The sequence below is a fragment of the Patiria miniata genome, unplaced genomic scaffold, assembly GCF_015706575.1.
Source record: "Patiria miniata isolate m_02_andy unplaced genomic scaffold, ASM1570657v1 HiC_scaffold_16, whole genome shotgun sequence".
NCBI classification, from domain to species: domain Eukaryota; kingdom Metazoa; phylum Echinodermata; class Asteroidea; order Valvatida; family Asterinidae; genus Patiria; species Patiria miniata.
In genome coordinates, this window is record NW_024037054.1 from 11,633,357 (window position 1) to 11,658,141 (window position 24,785).

A 24,785-nucleotide genomic window follows, 5' to 3' on the forward strand; every position below is an offset into this window, starting at 1 on the left:
GTATGACAGCATTTTGTGTCTTTATTTATGCGTGTTCTTTTAATGCATTTTGTTTTACAATTTCTATTTATTGCCCAATCTCTTGTCTTTATACTGTATGTCTTGTGTAAATTGTGTGTTATTTTCTGTCCACTTTTCTTGTATAAGTGAATTCTTTGTTTCATTTTATTCCCATGCAATTTTAATGTGAGGTCTCCTTTGGAAAAGCAGTTTTTTGAAAACTGAAATGAACTACCCTTGGTAAAGATTACAATAAAATAATTTTAAAAAATCAAAAACACTTTTGCCTTTGTGATCATTTATTGAGCCATGTGTGCAGTTTTGGAAGAGTTATTCCAGGGGGTTAAATCAATGGGAACATTTTTTTAAAAAATGTGAATAAAACGGCTTGGAAATTTATAAAATCACTGGTCATTAGATACTTAAAGGAGGAAAAAAAACTGCCTGATTATATGAGCAAAGTTTAACTTACACTCTTGTAAACTTTGTCATACATTTTACAAACATTTTCCTTTCCAAGGGAATCAAGCTCGATCTGAAATATCTCGGAAGCGTGTTCATGCGTGTGGGGCACTGTGGTCCAATGGTTACGGTGTTCGACTCGTGAATGGTGCATGGGTTGGAACTTCGAAACCTGTCGGGGAACATGGTGCTTATGTTCTTGGGCAAGGCACTTTACTACGATTGCCTCTCTCCACCCAGGAGTATTGGGTACCTGAAGGTAGAGACCAAGTTGCACTGATCTCGAGCTGCCAGAAACAGTTCTTGTCAACGTACGGTTCTCTTTACTATTCTCAGCTTGGTCATATGGCTTTGTTTGTTGCTGCTGCATTGCTTGCTTGTTGTGGGTGGGCTACTACTTTTGACATAGTTTGGTGAAATCGGTCAAAATATGTAGGCGCAATAGACAATGTCAACTGTTTGTTACTAACTAACGGAGAGGAAAGATGATTTGTTGAGCCGTCCCGCAGCTAAAAAAAAAACCATACCGCGTAAGCTACTGATAAACAACTAAAGCCAACTCTGAACAGAAAAATTGAAAGATTTGATAAAGTTAATAACTACAGACTTCATGAAGTAAGTTTGAAAACTTTGTCTACGTAAAAAAATTAACTCTCATAATTTCAGCGTGTCACGCCTTCATCATCTAAACTGCATCCTGTGCATGGGTAATCCACAACTGTCGCACGCGGGAATAAAAAGCTTTTGGCGAATACTCATGCATTGATACTTGAGATTATTTCCTTACAATAAAACCTATAGGGCCTATAGCGAAGGAAAAAATGATAAATGTTGGCTATGTTCCACAGGACTCGAACCAGAACTACGCGCTTCCTTTCACAGGCCAGTTTAATACATGTAGGAATAAGAACACTAAAACAAGTGGATATTTCGCCGAACTGGATCATCGGTAATGTTTGAGCGATTTCCAAAATGTTCTTTCCCGGACAATTGCAAAATGATAAACTTCAAATTGGTGGGGAAAAAAATCTCAAAAAAGAAATGTGACAGTTCAACTAATTCTTATTTAATCTCAAAAAGAAATGTGACAGTTCAACTAATTCTTATTTAATCAAGTGATCTGGAAATGTCGATGATCCGGAACTGTCGCACTGACTGTACCTAGAAGATTTCCTAGACTCTTCATACACTTTGTACACACACCGCTGAAGTGGCGTCTGATACTACACACTAGAATGTTGCAACCTGACGCCACTTATAAATGCGGTTGTGTACAAAGTCTACGGAGAGTCAAGACAATTTTCCTAACAAAAATTACAAAATTGGGAGTGTTTCTCATATGGTCCCAGATTCATGTCTTATCAGCATTTTTGCAATACAATGACTGACCTTCATTGAGAGAATATATGAAGAAAAAAGTGGCGTCAGGTTGCAACATCATTCTTTCCAAATTAGCTTAATATATAGTAGGCCTACTACACTCCACTTTTAATTGGAAATATTCTTACCCGGAGTACTAGCTTAAACGAACGTATGTCACAGCTCACATTGGAGGCCTTAGAAATTGTGTTTTCTGCTTGAAAATGGTAAAACTTCACTTCGACTTTTGCAGTCGGTCAAAATCCATGAGCCACTCCGTCCGCGCCCGCGAATAAATGAATGGGAAAACCCACCACGTGTTGCAGCTGTCAGGTTGGTTCATGTTACTTCCTTCCTTTTTTACGTTTATGAGGCGGGAACCAGTTTTCCGTTCTATGATTGGGTGCTTTACAACCTCGTTTCCATGGGTACGAGATCTTGCTGCGCCATGTTGTGTAATTTAAACGTGTCAAAATATGGCACATTATAATAAGGCTGCAGTTTATCCGTTTTTACGCGACGCCATCTTTAAAATGTTGAAAGTTGTGTTTTTTTTAAGGATCAATGCTTTCAAACATAAGGCCAAAAAAAAAAGTCTCCGGTTTCTGGTATGCGCGCGCGTCGCCGTAGCCATGCGCGTCGGCAAAATGAAAAAGTGTTTTTTTTTTCATTGAAAGATGATGTCTCAAAACCACCAAACTCACTGGTTTGACTGGAATCCTGCTGCTGCACAATTCTAACGTGTTTTTAGATGGGGATATGATCGAGAATAAACTTTATGTGGCCTCAACTTATTCAACCTTCAACTTATTTTTTAGGAATTTGTATGAGAATTTTTTGGGGACAGAGCTGGGGGGGGGGGGGGTTTGAGAGATATCTCTAATTCATTTAGAGATACTAAATGAATTAGAAATATCTCTTATTCATTTAGAGATATCTCGAAATTGTGATTTAAAGATACATCTTTAAATATTTAGAGATATCTCTAAATCGGTTACGGCTCCGTTGAACCACTAAATACAATGCTTTTCACGCACAAGTTAATCATGTTGCCATATCGAATGCACGATAAAATCGCCGTTGTTGTATTTCAAGTATTGCATTTGAAGTGAGTGGTGTTGCCATTTTTTTAAAGTCATCCTCGAGGTCGTCAATAAAATAATTTTATTTTATACCGAAGCCCGTGTTACCAACATTTTAACAATAGCTCAATGCTGCGCAAATTAAAACACGCACGTGACCAAGCTCAACGCGTGCGTGCAAAGCTAGAAATGCGCACCGAGTATTTACGCGATGCGTACACGCACGCTTACACGTTGGTGTGCCGCTTTTCATTTCGGCTATGGGATAATCAGTTTATTTTCTGCAAAATAAACCTAATATGGCCATATTAATATGAAATATGTTACTGCATGTTGTCTCGATAAAATCGTAACAGCTGATTTAAAAATAAATCGTGTTTTTGTAACTCACGCTGTGCTCGTGCTGCGACGAATTGACTCTGTTTTTACACCAGACACCGCATACAAAAACAAACGCTAATGTAACGCAAATCCAGGCACCAGACTATTGCTCATTTGCATACGTGTTCAAAAATCTTGCACATGCAAATGATCCAATACCAGGTGAGAAAGCAGGTAGTGATGGGCGCGTACTGTACGACACCCTGAGGACGAGGTTGGGCCACCCCCATATTTCTTGTTAATTTCTTGTTAACAAGAAAACCTGGGAATTCCCCACATCACGCAATGCACTGATTCAACCTCGTTAGCGGTTGGTGGCGGTGTGTACTATAACGAAGAGGCTAGAATACGTACGTACTTACCTCGCTTCCTTTACTTCCTCAATGCTGTGAGTGTACTCGTCGGTTGTTAAACTCCGTCTTTTCACCGGAATATCCCTCCCTTTGGAGGTATTTATACAGTGAAATTTCATATCAGTGCTGGTATTACATGATGTAAATTGTTCATACGCCATAGGTTTCTGAGTTTTCTTCTAACATAACTGAAAATTATTTATTCGCGTTCAACTGCCCCAGCAACTCAAATCGCCATCGCCCGACCGTGACCGTGACGAATGTTGGACAACTCGTACCCGAGACAACTCGTACCCGGGACAACTCGTACCCGGGACAACTCGTACCCGAGACAACTCGTACCCGGGACAACTCGTACCCGAAACAACTCGTACCCGTCTGAAAATAAAACACTGTGCACTGAAAGCCGACCTCGACCTCCATCGCCTCTTCAGGAGGAGTAATGGTAGCGGTGAGAGATTCGCACAAATCTCGCACATCCAGCTGGCAAGGACGTCTGGATCGCTGACAATTATCCGGACGTACTCATCAGCCGAATAACCCGTGTTGCACGCCCGATGCTGCCACTGGTCGCAGACATCGCACTGGCATGCCTGCTGGTTGCGACGTACTCCTACTCCTAGAACTATGAGTGGAGCCTCATAGATTAAGAACCCCGCAAAATTGTTTTCAGCACAAAACACTAATTAAGTACAAAAACGTCCATCAAAATGCAGAAATTTCCCACAGAACCGCTGCACAGTTTGCCCCCAAACTCCGTACTACACCTCATGACATACTCACAAAATATGCGCAGAACAAACATCGCTGGATTTTGTCGTATTTTTGGCTAAAATGATGAAAAATATGCCCTTTCCGCACTGAGCCAACCTAACACTTGAAACGTGCACGCGTGCATAATTATGATCGAGCGATGATTTTCGGTTCGCTCGGAGCGCGCCGCGGGGGGGTACGGTACAAGCGAAATGATAGTATGCGCATGCGTACAAGTGCTTGTACCGTACCCCCCCCCCCCCCCCCCCCCCCCCCCCCCCTCCCCGCGGCGCGCTCCGAGCGAACCGAAAATCATCGCTCGATCATATGCGTGCACGTTTCAAGTGTTAGGTTGGCTCAGTGCGGAAAGGGCATATTTTTCATCATTTTAGCCAAGAAACCGACAAAATCCAGCGATGTTTGTTCTGTGCATATTTTGTGAGTATGTCATGAGGTGTGGTACGGAGTTTGGGGGCAAACTGTGCAGCGGTTCTGTGGGAAATTTCTGCATTTTGATAGACGTTTTTGTACTTAATTAGTGTTTTGTGCTGAAAATTTTGCGGGGTTCTTAATCAGCCTCATAGTTATAGGAGTAGTTGCGACGGAAGTTCGTGTGGTAAATGACGCAGGGAAACTTGGACGGCATCTTGGTCTTGATCTTGATTCTTGAATCTCGCAAAGTGACTTGGAAAGCTATATCTGACTTGGACTGGCCTCATCTAGATGCTGATCTTTGACGACGTGCCCCTTTTATAGACATATGATGGATTCTGGGCACTTTTTAATCCACCAATCGCTTTCCAGATTTCTCTTTTTACCCCTCAGCCGAAAGGCTCGAGGGGTATTGTCATCGCCTAGGGCGTCCGTCCGTATGTCAGCGCGTTCTGACCAGTCCGTCCGTCCGTCTGTCCGTCCGGGTAGCTTGGTTTCCGGATGATAACTTGAGTTAGAAATCTTGTTTCGGGTTGTAACTTCGGTAGGGGATTGCCCTTGGGAGTAGGCAAGTTGGGATTGGTTTTGAGGTCAAAAGATCAAAGGTCAAGGTCACCATTGTGAGTTAAAGGTAAATGGGTTCTGGATAACTTGAGTTAGAAATGATATTTTGGTGTCTAACTTTGGTAGAGGGTTGCCCTTGGGAGTAGGCAAGTTGGCATTGGTTTTGGGGTCAAAAGGTCAAAGGTCAAGGTCACCATGGTGAGTTAAATGTAAATGGTTTCGGGATGATAACTTGAGTTAGAAATGATATTTTGGTGTCTAACTTTGGTAGAGGGTTGCCCTTGGGAGTAGGCAAGTTGGGATTGGTTTTGGGGTCAAAAGGTCAAAGGTCAAGGTCACCATGGTGAGTTAAATGTAAATAGTTTCCCGGATAACTTGAGTTAGAAATGATATTTTGGTGTCTAACTTTGGTAGAGGGTTGCCCTTGGAAGTAGGCAAGTTGGGATGGGTTTTGGGGTCAAAAGGTCAAAGGTCAAGGTCACCATGGTGAGTTAAAGGTAAATAGTTTCCGGATGATAACTTGGGTTAGAAATGAGATTTTGATGTCTAACTTTGGTAGAGGGTTACCCTTGGGAGTAGGCAAGTTGGCATTGGTTTTGGGGTCAAAAGGTCAAAGGTCAAGGCTACTGTGGTGAGTTAAAGGTAAATAGTTTCCGGATGATAACTTGAGTTAGAAATGATATTTTGGTGTCTAACTTTGGTAGAGGGTTACCCTTGGGAGTAGGCAAGTTGGGATTGGTTTTGGGGTCAAAAGGTCAAAGGTCAAGGTCACCGTGGTGAGTTAAATGTAAATGGTTTCCGGATGATAACTTACGTTAGAAATGAGATTTTGGTGTCCAACTTTGGTAGTGGGTTGCCCTTGGGAGTAGGCAAGTTGTGATTGGTTTGGGGGTCAAAAGGTCAAAGGTCAAGGTTACCGTGGTGAGTTAAAGGTAAATAGTTTCCGGATGATAACTTGAGTTAGAAATGATATTTTGGTGTCTAACTTTGGTAAAGGGTTACCCTTGGGAGTAGTTAAGTTGGGATTGGTTTTGGGGTCAAAAGGTCAAGGTCACCATGGTGAGTTAAATGTAAATGGTTTCCGGATGATAACTTAATTGAGTTAGAAATGAGATTTTGGTGTCTAACTTTGGTAGTGGGTTGCCCTTGGGAGTAGACAAGTTGGGATTGGTTTGGGGGTCAAAAGGTCAATGGTCAAGGTCACGGTGGTGAGTTTAATGTAAATGGTTTCCGGATGATAACTTGAGTAAGAAATGAGATTTTGGTGTCTGACTTAGGTAGGGGGTTGCCTTTGGGTACAGGCAAGCTGGGATGGGTTTTGGGGTCAAAAGGTCAAAGTCACCGTGGTGAGTTAAATGTAAATGGTTCCGAATGATAACTTGGGTTAGAAATGAGATTTTGATGTCCAACTTCGGTAGAGGGTTACCCTTGGGAGTAGGCAAGTTGGCATTGGTTTTGGGGTCAAAAGGTCAAAGGTCAAGGTTACCGTGGTGAGTTAAAGGTAAATAGTTTCCGGATGATAACTTGAGTTAGAAATGATATTTTGGTGTCTAACTTTGGTAAAGGGTTACCCTTGGGAGTAGTTAAGTTGGGATTGGTTTTGGGGTCAAAAAGTTAAGGTCACCATGGCGAGTTAAATGTAAATGGTTTCCGGATGATAACTTAATTGAGTTAGAAATGAGATTTTGGTGTCTAACTTTGGTAGTGGGTTGCCCTTGGGAGTAGGCAAGTTGGGATTGGTTTGGGGGTCAAAAGGTCAAAGGTCAAGGTCACCATGGTGAGTTAAATGTAAATGGTTTCCGGATGATAACTTGAGTTAGAAATGAGATTTTGGTGTCTGACTTAGGTAGGGGGGTTGCCTTTGGGTACAGGCAAGCTGGGATTGGTTTTGGGGTCAAAAGGTCAAGGTCACCGTGGTGAGTTAAATGTAAATGGTTCCGAATGATAACTTGGGTTAGAAATGAAATTTTGGTGTCTTACTTTGGTAGGGGGTTTTCCATCGGTACAGGCATGTTGGGACTGGTTCTGGGGTCAAAGGCCAAAGGTCGATCAAGGTCACCATGTTGAGTTAAAGGTTATGGTTTCCAGATGATAACTTGACTCTGGCTGAGGGGTTTCAACAGCAACGCTGTTATTTTTTTGAAGAGCCGCCACCCAATAGGCGACTTCGCGTTCCACACATTGGGGTTGCACGCCCCAGTAGCTGGCGTGGGCGGCCCCGATCAAACGGGAGCGGCATCTTCAGAACTATCCATTGGGCCAGAACACAATGACTCGCTAAACATGGCATCTCACGCTACTTATACAAGGCTAACAATAGTAATTAAGTGGCTTTTCATTTATTTCACATAGGCAAAGATTGACACGCTACTCGGATTGTTGATGGTATGATGATTTGTGTTGATTGAGTTATCCCCGTAAAATAAAACCCCATGAAATGAAAGACAAAATTAATGTCATAAAAGCTGTAGAAGGTGACATAATTATGTAACATTTCATAATGACACTTATTTAGTAATGTAATAACTGAAGATCAAATAAGTTACGAGCAAACTCCGCCCTAAGCTGGCGTTATAGCCCTGCAAACGGGAACACAATGACGCGTGAAACATGGCATTTCACGCTACTCACTAAGCTAACAATTCTAATTAAGTGACTTTTGAATTATTTCACATAATTATGCAAAAGACTGACACGCTACTGGGATTGTTGATGGTTATCAAAATTAACGTCATAAAAAGTGTAGAAGGTGACATGTGTAACATTTTTATAATTTTAATGAATCGGTCCACTTATTTTAGAAATAAGTTTTCGCAATAAATGAAGATCAAACAAGTTACGAAGCTCATGATTGCTATAGCTCCTTCCGCGAATTCGGCGAACTCCGCGATCATCGGCCAGCTGCCAGAATCTCTCCAGAACAATCTCTTGCTTGTCACCACTGGCAATTCCCCAAAACTCAACTGGTTTTCCACATCTTCGGATTTGTCAATTAATTACATCTAACTAAAAAGGAACAAAAAAGTAAATGGTAAGAAAAGTACAAGGTACGAGTCGTCCCGGGTACGAGTTGTCCCGGGTACGAGTCGTCTCGGGTACGAGTTGTCCCGGGTCACAAATTTGGGGTACGAGTCGTCCCGGGTACGATTTGTCCCGATACCACCGTGACCATGCAAAAAAGGCGATATAGATATTTTTTTCCCCGTCATGATGTTTGTCATGTTTGTATAGACTAGTACTCGTACTACTTTCTGCCATGGATTTAATATTTAGAACCCCGAGTTAGTGCTTTTGTTTTAAAAAATAAATTACCTAGCAGTAGCAGTCAGTGAGTCACGCAGTGCACAAACCGGCCTAATAGTAATACTAATAGCTAGAGTTACCCAGCCCTAAATTTTATCATTGGGTTGTCATTGCTATGACAACCCAATGATAACATTTAGGGGTAACTCCAGCTAGCCTAACAAGACTGGTCTGAAAAATTCGAAGTGTTTTAATGCTTCAATATTTTCCCTGCTAAATTTGACATTTTATAAGGACATGCTGATGCTGGCTGAGTAATTTTGCAGGGGAAAATTAGTGATGGCCATGTATGGAATTCTTCTTTTGCAGATTATCAATATCATATTGTGGGTCTCTTTTGAAGTTCTGAACTGAAATCCGGCTTTCATACTCATATAGTGAAACACTGATGATGGAGAGTAGTGCTGCGGACCAAATGGCTGACACTAGTGACAGTTTTGATTCATTATCAAGCCTGTAAGTAAAGACAAAGATTCGTAAATCCACATGCATTCAACTGTGTTAATGTTGTCAGGTTTGCTGTACAATAACTTCAATCGAAATAATCGCCATTTCTTGTCAGAATAATTTGTTAAAAAGTCCCGCTATACTGCCTGGACTATTGTGGATATTAATTAGTAGCTTGAAGAAAGTGTTCTATTTGGGGGGCTGTTGGTCAGGTTTAAAAAAAAGAATGTTGACTATTTTCATATGCAGGGTCAGCCATGTATCTGATCATGACTCCACCAGTCCTAATGTTCAGCCTTTGGACGGCACGAGCCCTGCTGATGAAGGCAACGAGATGGAAGAAGCTGGAGGGCCGGATTCGGGCATAGGATCCTCCTTTGTGGACAACCATGGCCCAAGTCAGACGGCTGCAGCGGGTGACAGCCAGGCAAGTGGGGCTGCCGGAAACACCGCCACCATTCCTGACGATCCCTTTAGTAAATTTGCTCAGGACATTCGTGCCAGTGTTCCTGACGGAGACAACGTGGTCTCTGAGCCTGTTCCTGAGCAGTCCAGATTTGCCATAACAGTGAAAAATTTGGATGGAGACGACGAGATGGAAGCAGCTGGAGGAGATTCAGACATGGGATCCTCCATTGGTCCTTTTCCACTGGATGTGGACAACCGTGGCCCAAGTCAGATAGGTGCAGCCGGTGACAGCCAGGCTAGCGAAGCCGCCGGAAACACCACCACCACTGCCGATAATGTTGCTCAGAACACTCCTGACAGTGTTCATGAGGTCACTATGGGCTCTGAGCCTGTCGATGGTCGTCAACAGTTAGGATCCGGAGTGAAGTATGGCGGACCAGATGACGTGGCTAGTTGTGCAGAACGTATACACGAGATCAAGGACAGAAGTGACGTTCAAGGACAAGACGGAGTACTTGTTGACAACGAAATTGTACGTGTATTTTTTTTATTGTTCTTCTTTATGAGTTAGTCATGTCAATGTCATATTGCATCCATTCCTGTTTACAGTCGAGTCTCGTTAATACAAACTCGTTCGGACCTAGCCAAATTGTTTGTTATATCAGAATTTTGCATTAAGAGGAACATCAGTCCCATTCATTGTGCACATAAATACACCGTCGGGACCAAGGCTTAATTGGCAAGGAAATTAGCACTCAGACTTGTGATTGACTTGTAATTACTTCACTTGTGATGAGTTCTTAAGCCTTGAATTCAACTCATAAACTTGTATCCATCATCATAGATATTTCCTTTTCTTCACATGTTACAGTTGCGAATAGCAGACAACAGATATCACGAAAATTCTGAGTATGACAGAGTGAAGCTGCTGGGGGAGGGTTCTTTTGGCACGGTAAAGCTAATTGAAGACAGGCAGTCCAAAGTAAAGGCCGTCGAAAAATGCGTAAGTAATGAGATTCATCTTAGGAAAAATGTTTGAATTCCATTTTTCCTCGTTAATTAATAAATTAATTGATAAAATACTTCAATCTGTCTGCAGCAATCGTCAAATTTAAATTGACATGCAGTAGTGAAGTGAGGCATTTGTCAAGGAAGGTTCAACCTGAGAAAAATTTTCAAGTTTTCGAGCTGTAAGAAATTTGAAAGGAGGAGATTTACTCACTATATTACCCCCCCTTCCCACACAACACAATTCCAGTGTATATTATTTGCTTCATAGTTCTCTTGGTTTTCATTGCAGGTTAAATAGAACTTGTGCAAAGTATATGTTTCTTTTTATTGTAGTAACTATATATTCAACTATCCATTTTCAGATTCCACTGAAGCGTTTTTGTCTAAATGAGGCCATCAATTGGTGCCGTCTCAACCATCCATCTATTGTCAGGTTCCTGGGTTTAATCCTGACAGACGTCACAGTCAGGTACTTCTCAGGGTACAACGTTGGGTACCAGACCATTGAGCAAAGAAAAATTCAACGTGGCAGCTGGAGGATTGAGACACAACAAGCACTTTCTCTAATCGAGCAACTGTTTCAAGCTCTTGACTACATACACTCGAGAGACATTGTGCACGGGGACATTCATGGTAAATTCCCCATTCTGGATGTTGGGAAAAGTACTTTTTTTCTATGAAAGGGCATCTGCAACCTTCTGATGAAACAGGCTTTTATAAGCGGTGTCTTTTGTTCCCAAACTGATCCGCTCTGCAGGCAGACTGGTCCTCTGTCCCTAAGTTAACTGAAAGTTTGCAAAGTATACATGTGTATTTCATAGCTAAACGTGGATGGATTTTTGTTTGTTTGTTGTTTCATTCAAAAGTAAATAATTTTGGTATAGTTAGAAGAATAGCAATGAATTTTATAATTAAAACCTATTTTTCCAGCTGCAACTCAAAGAATAGCAGGAAGAGCATATACTTCAGTACTTCACTCAGTTGTGAATACAAAGCTATGGAACATTTGCAATTATCAAAGTCGCTTAATTAAGATAGATCATGTGTGTCAAGTTTTTGGGCTCGTTTCTGTGAATTGCAGTTATCTAAAAAAATCATGCATTCAAAATCAAGATGCCTTATTTAAACTTAAACTTTTTCTATTGATTTGTTTTTCAGGGGGCAACATCCTCATTAATGAGTCTGCAGACAGGATATCCCTTAAGATGATTGATTTTGGGGACTCCGAGAAGATAGGTAAAAGATCATCATTCAATGATAATACACAAATGGTCAGGCAATATACATTGAAATTCTGCAGTGTTTTGCCCAAAAAAATTTAGAAAGAGAAGAATTTCTCAGCTTGGTCCAGGGCTTGAAATGAACGACGGCCAGTGCCTTCATTGCCTTCTTACTGGCCGAGGTGCCCCACAAACAATCCCCGTCTTCACTGCCAGTTTTGCCTTGCCCCATATTTGCCTTGTGTGACCAGTCGTGTTTTGCAACAGACAAGCTAGTCTCAGTAACATTTCTCATATAATCATAAGATGCATAGTACATAGGCTGTACAATAGGATCTCGACTATTACACTGGTTTGAAACCACAGTCACAGAGGAAGAAAGTACCACAGAACCAAATTGACACCCTCACCCATTTTTTTTGTTTTGTTTGTTTTGTTTCCTTCAGATGGCCATAATTATCGTCGTGACGTAAGGTGTGCCATTGAGATTTTGAAGCGTCTTTGTGGGGCTCGTCTAAGCTACGACAATCAGGTAAACTAATTAAGTTTGTTTGCAATAAAACTTTGAATTGAAAAGGTTGATAGAAGAAAAGGAAAGAGTGCGTTCTGCCACAACTTTGTAACTCCCCCACCTGTTCCTCCTGGCTTAATGTGTAACGTTTCACAGAATGAAACAAAACATGTTTCTACAGGTTCCAACCATCCTGAAGCAATGATTGTATTCTCCAAAAAAACAGATTTTTCTTCTCCAGAGTTATTTTAATTCTTGTAAATGTCTGTGAAAACACTGAAGTTGCATGTAGTTTTGTTTTCTTTTTGTCTTTTCAAAGAGCAAGCAAGTAGTGGCTACCTCCTACACGACCACTGATGAGAGGTTGCTTAAATTTCTCACATGGGCCATGAACAAGCAACCCCCAGCAGCTGAAGTCTTGTGCGAGATTACAAAACTGAGTGAGTGACAGTTTATCCTTATAAAATCATTTTTGTTAACTATGTTTTTTTATTAGTTTGTTTTTTTAGGGAGTGGGGTGGGGGGGGGTGGTTGAGTAATGGGAGCATCCCTTAAAATCCTGATATCATATCCGGGTAGGCTGCTACTTCTATCATGAAAGCATTGTGCTAGCTATTGTCCAGATAATCACTTATGGGGCAGTTGCTTTGTACAATACCGTGCACAGTGGTTTCTCCATTAAAGGGGGCCTCGTGAGTATACAGTGATCATGTGACCGGTTTTGACTATTCATAGTTTCTGTACATTTTGGACATAGTACCTGAAATTGATCCTTTTGGGGTTTTTTTTTTTTTACGTTGCAGAGAGAGAGCTGGACAGTGTTTCTTCCTCCATGATTCCTGTGACTGGGCCGCCAACTGATGGTTATGTGCCACCGGAAATTTGAGATGGTTTTCAGGGATTAGCAATTAATTTTTCGTGACTCGATCTGCACCTGTACTACATTGTATCACATTGTGTTTATTCACTTATGAATTAAAAAAAAAACCATAGACTGCTCGGGCGGTTTTGGGCGCTACAGGAAGTAATGTGAAGATCATAGTGTTTGTATTCTTGAGCAAGATACTTTACAGTACTACAATTGCCTAGCTCTACCCAGGAGTCTAAATGGGTTACTATTTTTTTTTTATTAAAGTTTTTTATGCCATGTTTTATTTTTTTTACTCAGAAAAATGAAATGTATGCGGAATTCCAAAAAGCCTATTAGAAAATATAACTTTGGAGAACATGATGTTTGTCTTCTATGGCAAGACACTTTACTGTTATTGCCTCCTTCTGCCCTGGAGTATAAATGGGTTCCGGATTTTTTATTTTTTTTTACTTTTTTTTTTAAACATTTTTGTTTTAGGCCGACTGCCATGCTCAGGCCACTTATGGTGTGCACAGCTGTGCGCATGTACATACAGTATGTAGAGTGAGGTCTCATGACCGGGTTTGCTTTTCAGCCTTGTTTAAACCAGGCATGTCACAGACTCTCGACCAATAGGAATAGGTAAAAGTGGTAATGGTATTTATGAATGTAGTGTTTTTACAAATGTGGGACTAAATTGCTGTACAGTGAAATAGCTGTATATAACAGTGTATGCTAAATCTTCAATTATTGAAGAGGTTCCAAAAAGCAATTAAGGATTTACTTTATATGCAACTCAGAAACTGACTGCCTTGATTTTATATATAAATCAATGAGTCATACATTTATACATTGAAGTATTTTTATATTGAGTTTATTTTTAACAGATTTCTGTATTCAATTTGTCACGTTTGGACTTTTTATTTTTATATTTAATAAAAATCAACATTGTAAAGTTTGTAAGTTCAAACTGTGAATTTGTAAATATCTGCAAGTCAAAAACTTTTATATCATTTTGAATAAGTAACTTTTTTATTAGATGGAATTTTAATACCAGGCCTATTTGGTAGAACTTTGTGTAATGATGATCAGCAAGAAACAGCTTTTATGTTAACTAAGCAGTATTTTTAAACTAAGTATTCGCAATAGTGTTCTATATATTGTTCTCACCACTTACATGTTAGTTTTTCCTCTTTTCATTGAGTCCTATGTATGACAGCATTTTCTGTCTTATTTATGCATATTCTTTTTATGCATCTTGTTTTACATTTTGCTGATTACCCGATTTTTAGGGACAGGAACCAGTCTACCCTGTGAGAAGTTTGAAATCATATTCAGTCCACAGATAATGTGTTCACATCTCATTCAAAAGTTAATTGGCTTTGTATTAGTAGACATTTAAACAGTTATTTTTGAAACAAAAATTAGGGAGTGAAACTTCGAAAGAAATCTTAAAAAAAAATTGTGAAATAATGTATATATTTTTGTAAATAAAATCCTGTCTACTTGGCATCCTCACAGGATGCAACTTCTCACTTCACTGACTTCACCTTTTGCTACTTAAGTATTCACTTTCTTAGAGTTTAGGCACTCTCCTGAAGACGGTCAGAGCATACTGACCGGAACATCGAGTTTATACCTCTGGTTCTTTTCAGAATGGTTCTTTTCAGAACCATTCTCTTAGTTGAGAAATTATTCGCACATGGTGTTTCCGCAAACCTTTCATTATTTAGTATCTTCACCATGCAAAGCCTCAAATCTTACTTACATTGTATCACATTGTGTTTATTCACTCATGAATTAAACAAACCATAGAGTACTCCGGCGGTTTTGGGCGCTACAGGAAGGAATGTGAAGATCGTAGTGTTTGTATTCTTGAGCAAGATACTTTACAGTACTACAATTGCCTAGCTCCACCCAGGAGTCTAAATGCGTTACTAAACTATTTTTTTAAGAAGTTTTTATGCCATGTTTTATTTTTTTACTCAGAATTATGAAATGTATGCGGAATTCCAAAGTGCCTATTCGAAAATATAACTTTGGAGAACATGATGTTTGTCTTCTATGGCAAGACACATTTTACTGTTATTGCCTCCTTCTGCCCTGGAGTATAAATGGGTTCCTGAATTTTTTATTTTTTTTTTACTTTTTTTTTAAAAACATTTTTGTTTTAGGCCGACTGCCATGCTCAGGCCACTTATGGTGTGCACAGCTGTGCGCATGTACATGCAGTATGTAGAGTGAGGTCTCATGACCTGGTTTGCTTTTCAGCCTTGTTTAAACCAGGCATGTCACAGACTCTTGACCAATAGGAATAGGTAAAAGTGGTAATGGTATTTATGAATGAAGTGTTTTTACAAATGTGGGACTAAATTGCTGCACAGTGAAATAGCTGTATATAATAATGTATGTTAAATCTTGAATTATTATTATTAAAAAGAAAAAGTATCTCGGTAAAAAAACAATTAAGGATGTACCTAATATGCAACTCAGAAATTGACTGCCTTGATTTTATTTATAAATCAATGTATCAAACATTTATACATAGAAGTATTTGTATCTTGATATTTTACAGATTTTTGTAATTTGTCAAATGTTTGGAATGTTTGTATATTATGCATTTTTAAAAAATTGACATAAAGTTGCAAGTCCAAACTGTAAAATTGTAAATATCTGCAAATCAGAATCTTTTATCTTCTTTAAATACACATATATACTGGCAGCTCATGTTTACAAATTCAAATTGTGTCCATCCGTCGGTACGGTCCGTCCACATTCAGATCACAATGTTAAAGTTTTCGCTTCTAGCTCATTCAGTTTTAAAACGAAATGCAATTCATCAGCTCTACAACTTCCAATTAGATTCATTGCGTTGCAGTGAATTTGACGATGACTTTATTGAGGAATTTTAATTTAAAGAAAATATTGTTCTATTCATTGCGCTCACCAATCTCTTGTCTTTATACTGTAACACTGTGTAATGTCTTGTGTAAATTGTGTGTTATGTTCTGTCCACTTTTCTTGTATTAGTGAATTCTTTGTCTCATTTTATTTCCATCCAATTTTAATGTGAGGGCACCTTTGGAAAGCAGTTTTTTAAACTGAAATGAACTATCCTTGGTAAAGATTACAAAAAAAAAATTAAAAATATTTAAACACAAAAAAACTGTGGTATTAGTGTACATGTAAATATTTTGGGTAAATACAATTAAAAACAAAAATGCTTTTGCCTTTGTGATCATTTATTGAGTCATGTGTGCAGTTTTGGAAGAATTATTCCAGGGGTTAAATAAACAGGAAAATTAAGAAAGAAATGTGAACTAAACGGCTTGCAAATTAATAAATCATTGGTTATTAGAGACTTAGGTTGATGAAATAGTTAATTGTGAAAAACTGCACCAAAATGAGCAAAGTTTAACTTCTACTGTTGTAAACTTTGTCATATATTTACAAACATCTTCCCTTCCAAAGGAAAAAAAGAACACAAAAACGTAAATGACTAATAAATAAACAAAAAATAAGCCAACTTTGAACAGAAAAATAGAAAGATTTGATGAAGTAAATAACAGACTTCAGTTGTGCAAGTAATGAAGCAAATTTGAAAGCTCAGTCTTCTTAAAAACAAAAATTACTCACACAATTTCAGGACAGTAATACTGCAATGAAGAATGAACGGCTAAGACATTTTACTGCATCTTAAAATAGTAAAAGAAAAAAGGGTGGGTGTAAGAGACAATGAGATTTCCTCCATCCAGTTCGAAATTTCTCAGTTAGGCCAGCCATCTTGGTATGGTTCCCTGAGGCACATGGTTCAAAGTCATGTTAACATCAACATGATCACAGACACCAGACTTTGATTTATGGGTTTTGCTCACTCGAATCTGGTTTGTGGTTAAACCCTGTTCACCTGAAAAATGTTTATCTCAGTTAAAACTTCAAACTTAGTAAACCTTTTTTTTCTTAATGACTAGCACCGAGGACAAAACCCTGAATACATTTTGTGACAAGTACTTTCTTTTCTTTTCTTTTTCAACAAAAGAGCATTTGTTTCTTTTGCAAAATAAATTTGGGGCCCGCAACTGGATTCTATTCCTAACTCAATGAAAAAAGTGTGCCTGCGGGCAACTTTTCTGAATTTATCTTCAATGTTAATATTTAACGCCACCATTTCAGGCGGGATAATATCATACTTGGTGCCAGTCATAGGGCGTAATGGAAACCCCGTTCTCGTGTTGAATAAATACGAGAACAAGGTTTAGAATGACGAGAACTAACATGCGAGCGTTACACTCAGACACGAATACATGTACAATCAAAACATCATTAACCAATATATTGGATTTGCCGCACATTCAGTTACTGCAACGAAGTGGTCTTCTCCACGTGACAACAGCCCACACCTTGCCTCTGTCTAACCACGTTGCTGCTGGGCTAGCCAATCTGCTCAACAATTCATTATTCATGATCTCCAATAAATCATTAAACATAAAACCCATTCGTGCTGCGTGTAAGATATTTTATCGTTCAGTCGATAAAATTGAGTGTTCACACAGGGTTTTCAATCCCCACTTATCAGGGAGTAGATGAAGAATGTCCAGAACAAAGATGGCGGACTTGGGCCCCTAACGGAAATTGCGCTTCAAATTTTTTGTGCATAAAATTTAAAGCACTTAATGATAAAAAATAGAACCGTACGTGAACATAGAGTGGGCTTGTCTTTGCCAATGTTTTTTATCGCTGCTCCGTGATTTAAATTATCTTCGAAAGCCATTAGTTTTCTCCTCTTTTTATTTGGCGTTTTAATACGACAGCTCAGTGTCATCTCGAATTTTCACACAGCTGCACTCCACACACACTTGGGCGTTCGTAATCGGCGACCCGAGAACAGAGAGAACTTATTTTCACTTCAAGGTTTCGGTCATTACATTGGTAGATTAGTAGGTGCTTTCTCGCGTAAATTGCACAGCTTTAAGTAGAGACAAGAATAATAAAGTACACCATTGCACAAGAAAATGTAAGTAGCCGGTATCCCAAAGTAAACATAAAATTCAAGAAAGTATAAGTATTACAGTAGCTTTTCAGACCAAACTGAACTAATAAATACCCAAAATAACATAAAACAAAACAAATACAAAACAAAAAATATATATGGTTCTCTTCAGTTGGGGTTAACGTATAAAATAAATCTATCAAAATGCTGAGGCATAACTACAAAATAAATTTACAATTTTGTTGTGACATGTGGATTTGTGCAAACCTCCCGTTTCACCGACTGAGAAGAATATTAAAACAGCAAAGGCACAACTAAACAATAACTACAATATCTTGATATTGGTAATTAAAAATGATTGCATTATTTTATCGAAATTCACAAATATTACCCTTGACATTTTGAAAATTCAGTTCACATTTTAGCACATATACACGACCTGTATATTTACAAGACAATTTATTTTGCATTAAATTGTTCCATAAATTTACAGCTCCACAGAAACAAATAAAAATCACCTTTTTTAAAAATCATTTTCCGGGTCAGTATTTGGAAGGTATTCCAAATGATTTCAACTTGATTCTGATCGCGATTTGCATTTTTGAAATTTTAAGTTAATGAGAGAGGCACATTGTCTAACTTTTCAAAAGTCGGACCATTCATGTAGTCTGGTGGCTTGCCTGTGGAGGGAATGTATGGAAAAGGAGACTTGGTACCAGACGTTTCTGATAAGTCCGGGTCAGTATTTGGAAGGTATTCCAAATGATTTGAAATTGATTCTGATCGCGATTTGCATTTTTGAAATTTTAAGTTAATGAGAGAGGCACATTGTCTAACTTTTCAAAAATCGGACTATGCATGTAGTCTGGTGGCTTGACTGTGGAGGAATAAATGGAATAGAAGACTTGGTTCCAGACGTTTCTGATAAATCCAGTCTGGGACCTAGACCACTGCATTAACTGAGGTGGCAGTGAATGGAATTTTTTCAAAATGCACCAGTCTGCTTTCTTGCATTTTTTGTACTCAATACTCAGAACTGAGAGTCCCATGCTTTCAGAGTAGTGTTTTTGAAACTCTGTCTTGTTTCTGGCTTTGGCTTAACTATGAAAGTTCTCTTATTAACCAAATGGACATTAAAGGCTTCTCAATGACTCTGAAACGAGAGAGGAAGCCAGGGCTGTAACAAATGCCGGAGTTTCAAAAACCTCGGCTGTATTTGGTTGCCTAGATCTAGTACCAAGACTCCCGCTGTGCACCACAGCAGTTCAGTTTTGCATGTCCTGGGCGGTGTACAGGCTGTAGTACTGGCCCTGTAGTTGCATCAGGTCTTCATGTCGGCCGATCTCGGCCACTTTCCCGTGTCGGATAACCGCGATTTTCTCGGCATCGTGGATGGTGGACAGCCGATGGGCAATGGTGATGCAGGTCCGTCCCTTCTTGGCCTCATCCAAAGCCGCTTGCACCACCTTCGACAAAATTCCAATACTATCATGAAACGCTTCGTTGCCGAAACAGGAGGTTAAAGTCATGGAATTTTATCATGAAATTCAACAGACTGTTCATTCCCCTTCCCAGATCCTTAAAAAATTCCAGGCATTAAGGATTTTCAGGATTAAATTACTGTTGTTTCAAAGGAGTGATAAAAATGGCAAGAGCTGTGGGGTGTTTTTTTGGGGGGGGGGGGTCAATTAAGCCCCGCCCCCTCAATCACATCTGCAAGTATGCCCTTGATGCTTGGTATAAATTGTAAATTTTCAAAATGCAAAAAAAAAGAGAAAATTTAATTTATAAAATTTAACAGTTAGAAGAGGGTTTTTGAGGGGGAAAAATACATATAATCTTGGAGGCTCAGAATCTGTCCGCACTGTAAACCTACTCTAATCCTTTAACGGAAGACAAATGAACAAGGAATATTTAATAAAAATTGAAAAAAAAAAAAACTTAAAAACTTAAATATCAACCAAAGCAAACAAGAAATAAAGGCGAAAAAGACTCCAACCAACCTGTTCACTTTCAGAGTCCAGGGCCGAGGTGGCCTCGTCCAGCAGGAGGATCTTGGGGTTGCGGACTAGCGCCCTCGCGATGGCCACGCGCTGCTTCTGGCCGCCGGACAGCTGGGTACCCTTGTCCCCAACTCGGGTCTCGTAACCCTGATAGAAAACGAAATTTGTTTTTGGAAAATATATTATTGAGCTCAAATTTTTGACTCTTGCTTCTGTGTGACCTCTGCGACAACTCACCTCGGGCAGAGACGCGATGAAGTCATGGATGTTGGCCTTCTTGGCCGCATCAATGATCTCTGACGTCGTGACCTCCCGGGTGTTGTCCCCGTAGGCGATGTTGTCGGCCACGCTCAGGTCAAAGAGGACCGGCTCCTGGGAGACGAGGCCGATCTGGGAGCGCAGCCAGCTCACGTTCAGGATCTTGATGTCGTTGTTGTCTAAGCTCTGTCACCGAAAAAAAAAAAAAATTGGAAAAAATTCTTTGAATGAAGTACAGTGTAACGTCGCTATACCGAACACCGCTATACCGAAAATTTCGGCTATACCAAACATCGTCCTTGGCCCCCGATTTTTGTATACAAAGCGTACCAAACATTGTTGTCGAAAAATGTCAACAGAAGAGCGACAAGTGGCCATTATTTTCCCAAGGAATAGACGGAGAAAGCCACCCATTGCTGTAAGTAGTAAGCTAAAAGAAACTGTGTAATTACATAATCAGCACGCGTTTAAAGTCGTCTTTCAGTATTAACTACCAGGCCGAGCAAGATGAATTTCTGAAGGGCACTATTTATTGAAAAGTGAGTACCGGAGCACCGGCAGCTTAAAATCACTATACCAAACGATCGCTATTACAAACAATTTCTGTGGATCCCGCGATGTTCGTTACGGCGTTGTTTCAATTCAAATTCTTTATAAAATGCTAGTGATGTAAATCATCCCGGAGATACATTTTGTAATTATCAAATGCGTAACCTTTCAGGAAATAAGATTGCCAGTTTGTCACAATTCCTAAAATCTCAAGCCAAGTCTATAATGAACAGTGGCGTAGGCATTATTTTGTTGATGTCAACTTCATGTTACTAGTAAATAAACTTGTGATGAACTTGAGATGAACATGCAATGGACTTGTGATGGACATGTGATGGACATGTGATGGACATGTGATGGACTTGTGATGGACATGTGATGGACTTGAGATGGACATGCGATGGACTTGTGATTGACTTGTGATGGACATGTGATGGACTTGTGATGGACTTGTGATGGACTTGAGATGGACATGCGATGGACTTGTGATGGACTTGTGATGGACATGTGATGGACATGTGATGGACTTGTGATGGACTTGTGATGGACATGTGATGGACATGTGATGGACATGTGATGGACTTGCATCAATCCCATGTTACTTGTATATGGACTTGTGAAAGAACATGTGATGGACATGTGACAGACTTTTGATAGATATGTGATGAACTTGTGATGGACTTGTGAGGGACTTATGAAGGACTCGTGACAGACTTGTGATGGACATATGATGAGCTTGTGGTAAACCAGACTAGTGATGGAATTGTGATGGACTTGTGATAAACTTGTGATGAACTTGTGATGGACATGTGATGGACATGTGATGGACATGTGATGGACATGTGATGGACATGTGATGGACATGTGACTGACATACTTGAGATGCAATTGTGGTATACTAGTGATGGACTTGTGATGAACTTGTGATGGACATGTGATGGACATGTGATGGACATGTGATGGACATGTGATGGACATGTGACTGACACACTTGTGATGCAATTGTGGTATACTAGTGATGGACTTGTGATGAACTTGTGATGGACTTGTGATGAACTTGTGATGAACCTGTGATGGACATGTGTCACACTTGTGATGCACTTGTGGTAAACTAGTGATGGACTTGTGATGGTTGTGTGAAGGAGTTGTAATGAACTTGTGATGGACGTGAAGGGCTTGTGATGGCTTGTGATGGACTTATGATGGCTTGTGATGGCTTGTGATGTGCTTACCACTTGTCCAGCTCTGGGATTATAGAAACGCTCGAATATGGAAACGGTGGTGCTCTTCCCACAACCGCTACTGCCAACAAGCGCTAAGGTCTCCCCAGGCTTGACGGAGACCGACAGGCCGCGAAGGACGGCTACATCGGGCCGAGTCGGGTAGCGGAATCGCACCTTATCGTAGGAAACCTCTGGGTGAAACTCCGCCTATGAAAGGAAAAAAAAAAGGATAAAAACTGGTTGACGGAAAAGTTGTGATCGCATAAAATGGGACTGCAATAACCAGTGCAGAAGATTTGATGGGGTTTGCCGACCCCGCACTTATATCGAGGAAAGAGAAATGCGTTTTGAAATTTTATTTTTGCAAATGTCCTTACTGGTTTCAGGCCTTTTTCACTGTAGCTGTCGATCGGCGGGATTCTGTCGATCAGACGGAACATGAAGGCGGCGGCCGTCTTGGCCTTGTTGTAGTCTGGTGCCGAGGCCATGGCACGACCCAGGCCGAAACCACCGAAGATAATGGCCGAGAATACTCTACGAAAAAAATAATTTGAGGTTAAAAAAAGGTAGGTTGGGTGGTTAAACTTTTACTTCAGATGGACAGGGAATACAAAAAATGTATAAATTTGTATTCATTTGCTTTTAACAGAGAATAACATGGAGTTTGCAGTTAGTGAATATTGGAGTGTTTTGAAAAGTATAAAGACGATTATAAAATTGAGTTAAATTTTCTGATGTGTTGTAACTTTAGTTGAATTGGGGACTTTGGGGGCGGGGCTAAGGAGCAAGTGAGGGGGGTTTTTGTCTTTGTTTCATACCACCCCCTCCCTCCCCCCCCCCCACCAAAAAAAAAGTTTAAGAAATGTACATCTTTCTGATTTTAAATCCAATGAACGATTTTGACTGGTAGAGTGCAGTGCATATAGTATCTTGACATATAAGGATATAGAGCTCAATTTTCCATTGAACAAAAAGTCTCTTAAATATAAAAAAATAAAAAAAAACTCTTATGAATTTCCCAGGCTTTAAAGGTATAGTCCATCATTTGTAATTTTGTGCATTTTGTTCGTTTGAAGCAACAATAGTGCTCAAATTCTAAAGAAGGATGCTGAACACCTAACCTGATGAAGTTTCAGCTCAGCTTCAGCTGTATATTTCGAGAAAAACAACATTCTAGGATCTCAATTTCAAAATCAAACGTTGCTGAATCATGTTTTGTATTGGGCCTGAATTCAGCGCCCGAGACACGTTCTCACTGAGCTGATTGCAGCTACGCGATGTCGCGCACCGATCCAACGAATTATAGCAACCGCGCGCATGTGTGCGTCGTGCCAACGCTTGCGCGCACTTCGCCTATTGAAAAAAACAAACTACTAACGGAAATTTCCAACGGTGCTTCTTAAGACGCCCCATTGCAAAGGCCTTCTTTTGTTGATTTCTTCAAAATGACAGCTTGCCAGAAAGAATAATTTCACAGGGAGTTTAGTCCCCTTGCTATCTTTCAACCAAGTATGTTTTTCAACAATAAATACGCCAGCTATTTTTTGGATAGCTGCAAAATGATGGACTCTGGCTTTAACACTTACAAGAAGACGTTTTGGAATTCCATGCGGCACGTTTGGACCAGCCAACCGCCGAGTCTGAACGCCGCGGCGTAGGCAAAGAAAATGACGCACTGCGAAATGCAGTAGGTGAGACCGGAGAGATGGGCGTCCCGTTGGCTGTCCCTGAAGATGAAGAGGAAAAAAATTTAACAAAATGCGACATATACCAGTTTAATATGGCTTCTGACTCTTGAACAAAAAAAATTACAAAATGGGGAACTGCCAACATAGGGCTGGATAGCTCAGTTGGTAAAGCACCGGAACGGCAAACCGGAGGTCGTAGGTTCACCCCCCCACTCCAGTCAATTACTTTGTTCAACTTTAATAATTGTTATTTTGCACCTTGTCAGTTTTCTCATTGTGGTTAATTGGAGACAAAAAAAAATTATTTAAAGGGAATATACATCATTTGCTTTTGCTGTAATTTTCAGAAATGGATGGAATTGGGGGGTTGGAAATATATAGCAAATATAGTTACACTGACTTTTTGGAGGTTTTGGGTTCGAAAATGCTATAAAAACCAAGAAAAACAATCATTTTCCTGTAGTCTGGTTCCCTGACTCCATTTAAGAAGAAACAGAGCAGTTTACATACATTGGGGAATTGTAAGGTCAGGGAACCAGTCTAGCTGGCTTGTACCCGTTCATAGGTGTGTAATCGATTGCAAGTGCGATGGTCAACTGGAGCCAGTATTTGAAAAAAAGCCAGTTTTTTTCCAACGCTGGTCGGCCGATCAGCGTTGGAAATTGATACAAAAATACCACTTTTCTTGAAAATGACAGTATACCAGGTGCCATGATTTTACAGGATGCTTTACACTGTCATTCACTAACAGTCCAGCAAGGTATTTCAAAATGATTTGGTAGTTTTATTTTTTGATGTTTGCAAATGTTGTATTTTCCCTTTAACTCTTTTTTTTTAAGTCTAGGTTTGCTTGGTTGAACTGGATCAAAACGTCTGAAAGCAAGTCAGGTTGTTAATGACATTTTTAAAAACTTAGTCAGTCGGGGAGTCAGTCAGTC

General features: G+C 39.9%; 2 protein-coding genes across 5 annotated transcripts in view; one reads left to right on the plus strand and one right to left on the minus strand.

The window, feature by feature from the left end:
• The first annotated feature begins 3,659 nt into the window (after positions 1 to 3,659).
• LOC119723241 (cAMP-dependent protein kinase catalytic subunit 3-like) lies at positions 3,660 to 12,316 on the plus strand. The gene is made up of 7 exons (XM_038193806.1): positions 3,660 to 3,733; positions 8,999 to 9,145; positions 9,386 to 10,076; positions 10,416 to 10,547; positions 10,918 to 11,188; positions 11,714 to 11,791; positions 12,222 to 12,316. The coding sequence occupies exons 2-7, from the start codon at positions 9,078 to 9,080 to the stop codon at positions 12,314 to 12,316; spliced, it is 1,335 nt and encodes a 444-aa protein (XP_038049734.1). The 5' UTR covers positions 3,660 to 3,733; positions 8,999 to 9,077.
• A 4,041-nt stretch (positions 12,317 to 16,357) lies between these two features.
• The window catches only part of LOC119723009 (ATP-dependent translocase ABCB1-like), a 38,253-nt gene continuing 29,825 nt past the window's right edge, over positions 16,358 to 24,785 (minus strand). For all 4 annotated transcript variants that reach the window (XM_038193471.1, XM_038193470.1, XM_038193473.1 and 1 more), the window contains 6 exons: positions 23,746 to 23,886; positions 22,537 to 22,693; positions 22,169 to 22,366; positions 20,367 to 20,573; positions 20,130 to 20,276; positions 16,358 to 19,592 (listed from right to left, as the gene is read on the minus strand). In XM_038193471.1, coding sequence (XP_038049399.1) covers positions 19,392 to 19,592; positions 20,130 to 20,276; positions 20,367 to 20,573; positions 22,169 to 22,366; positions 22,537 to 22,693; positions 23,746 to 23,886 — 1,051 coding nt within the window. In that variant the 3' untranslated portion in view covers positions 16,358 to 19,391. The remainder of the gene's footprint in view (positions 19,593 to 20,129; positions 20,277 to 20,366; positions 20,574 to 22,168; positions 22,367 to 22,536; positions 22,694 to 23,745; positions 23,887 to 24,785) is intronic.

Coding starts and splice junctions, on each gene's coding strand:
- LOC119723241 (XM_038193806.1), top strand. CDS start 9,078: ATGATGGAGAGTAGTGCTGCGGACCAAATGGCTGACACTAGTGACAGT. Junction 10,548..10,917: donor TAAAGGCCGTCGAAAAATGC/GTAAGTAATGAG, acceptor ATCCATTTTCAG/ATTCCACTGAAGCGTTTTTG. Junction 11,792..12,221: donor TGGGGACTCCGAGAAGATAG/GTAAAAGATCAT, acceptor TGTTTCCTTCAG/ATGGCCATAATTATCGTCGT.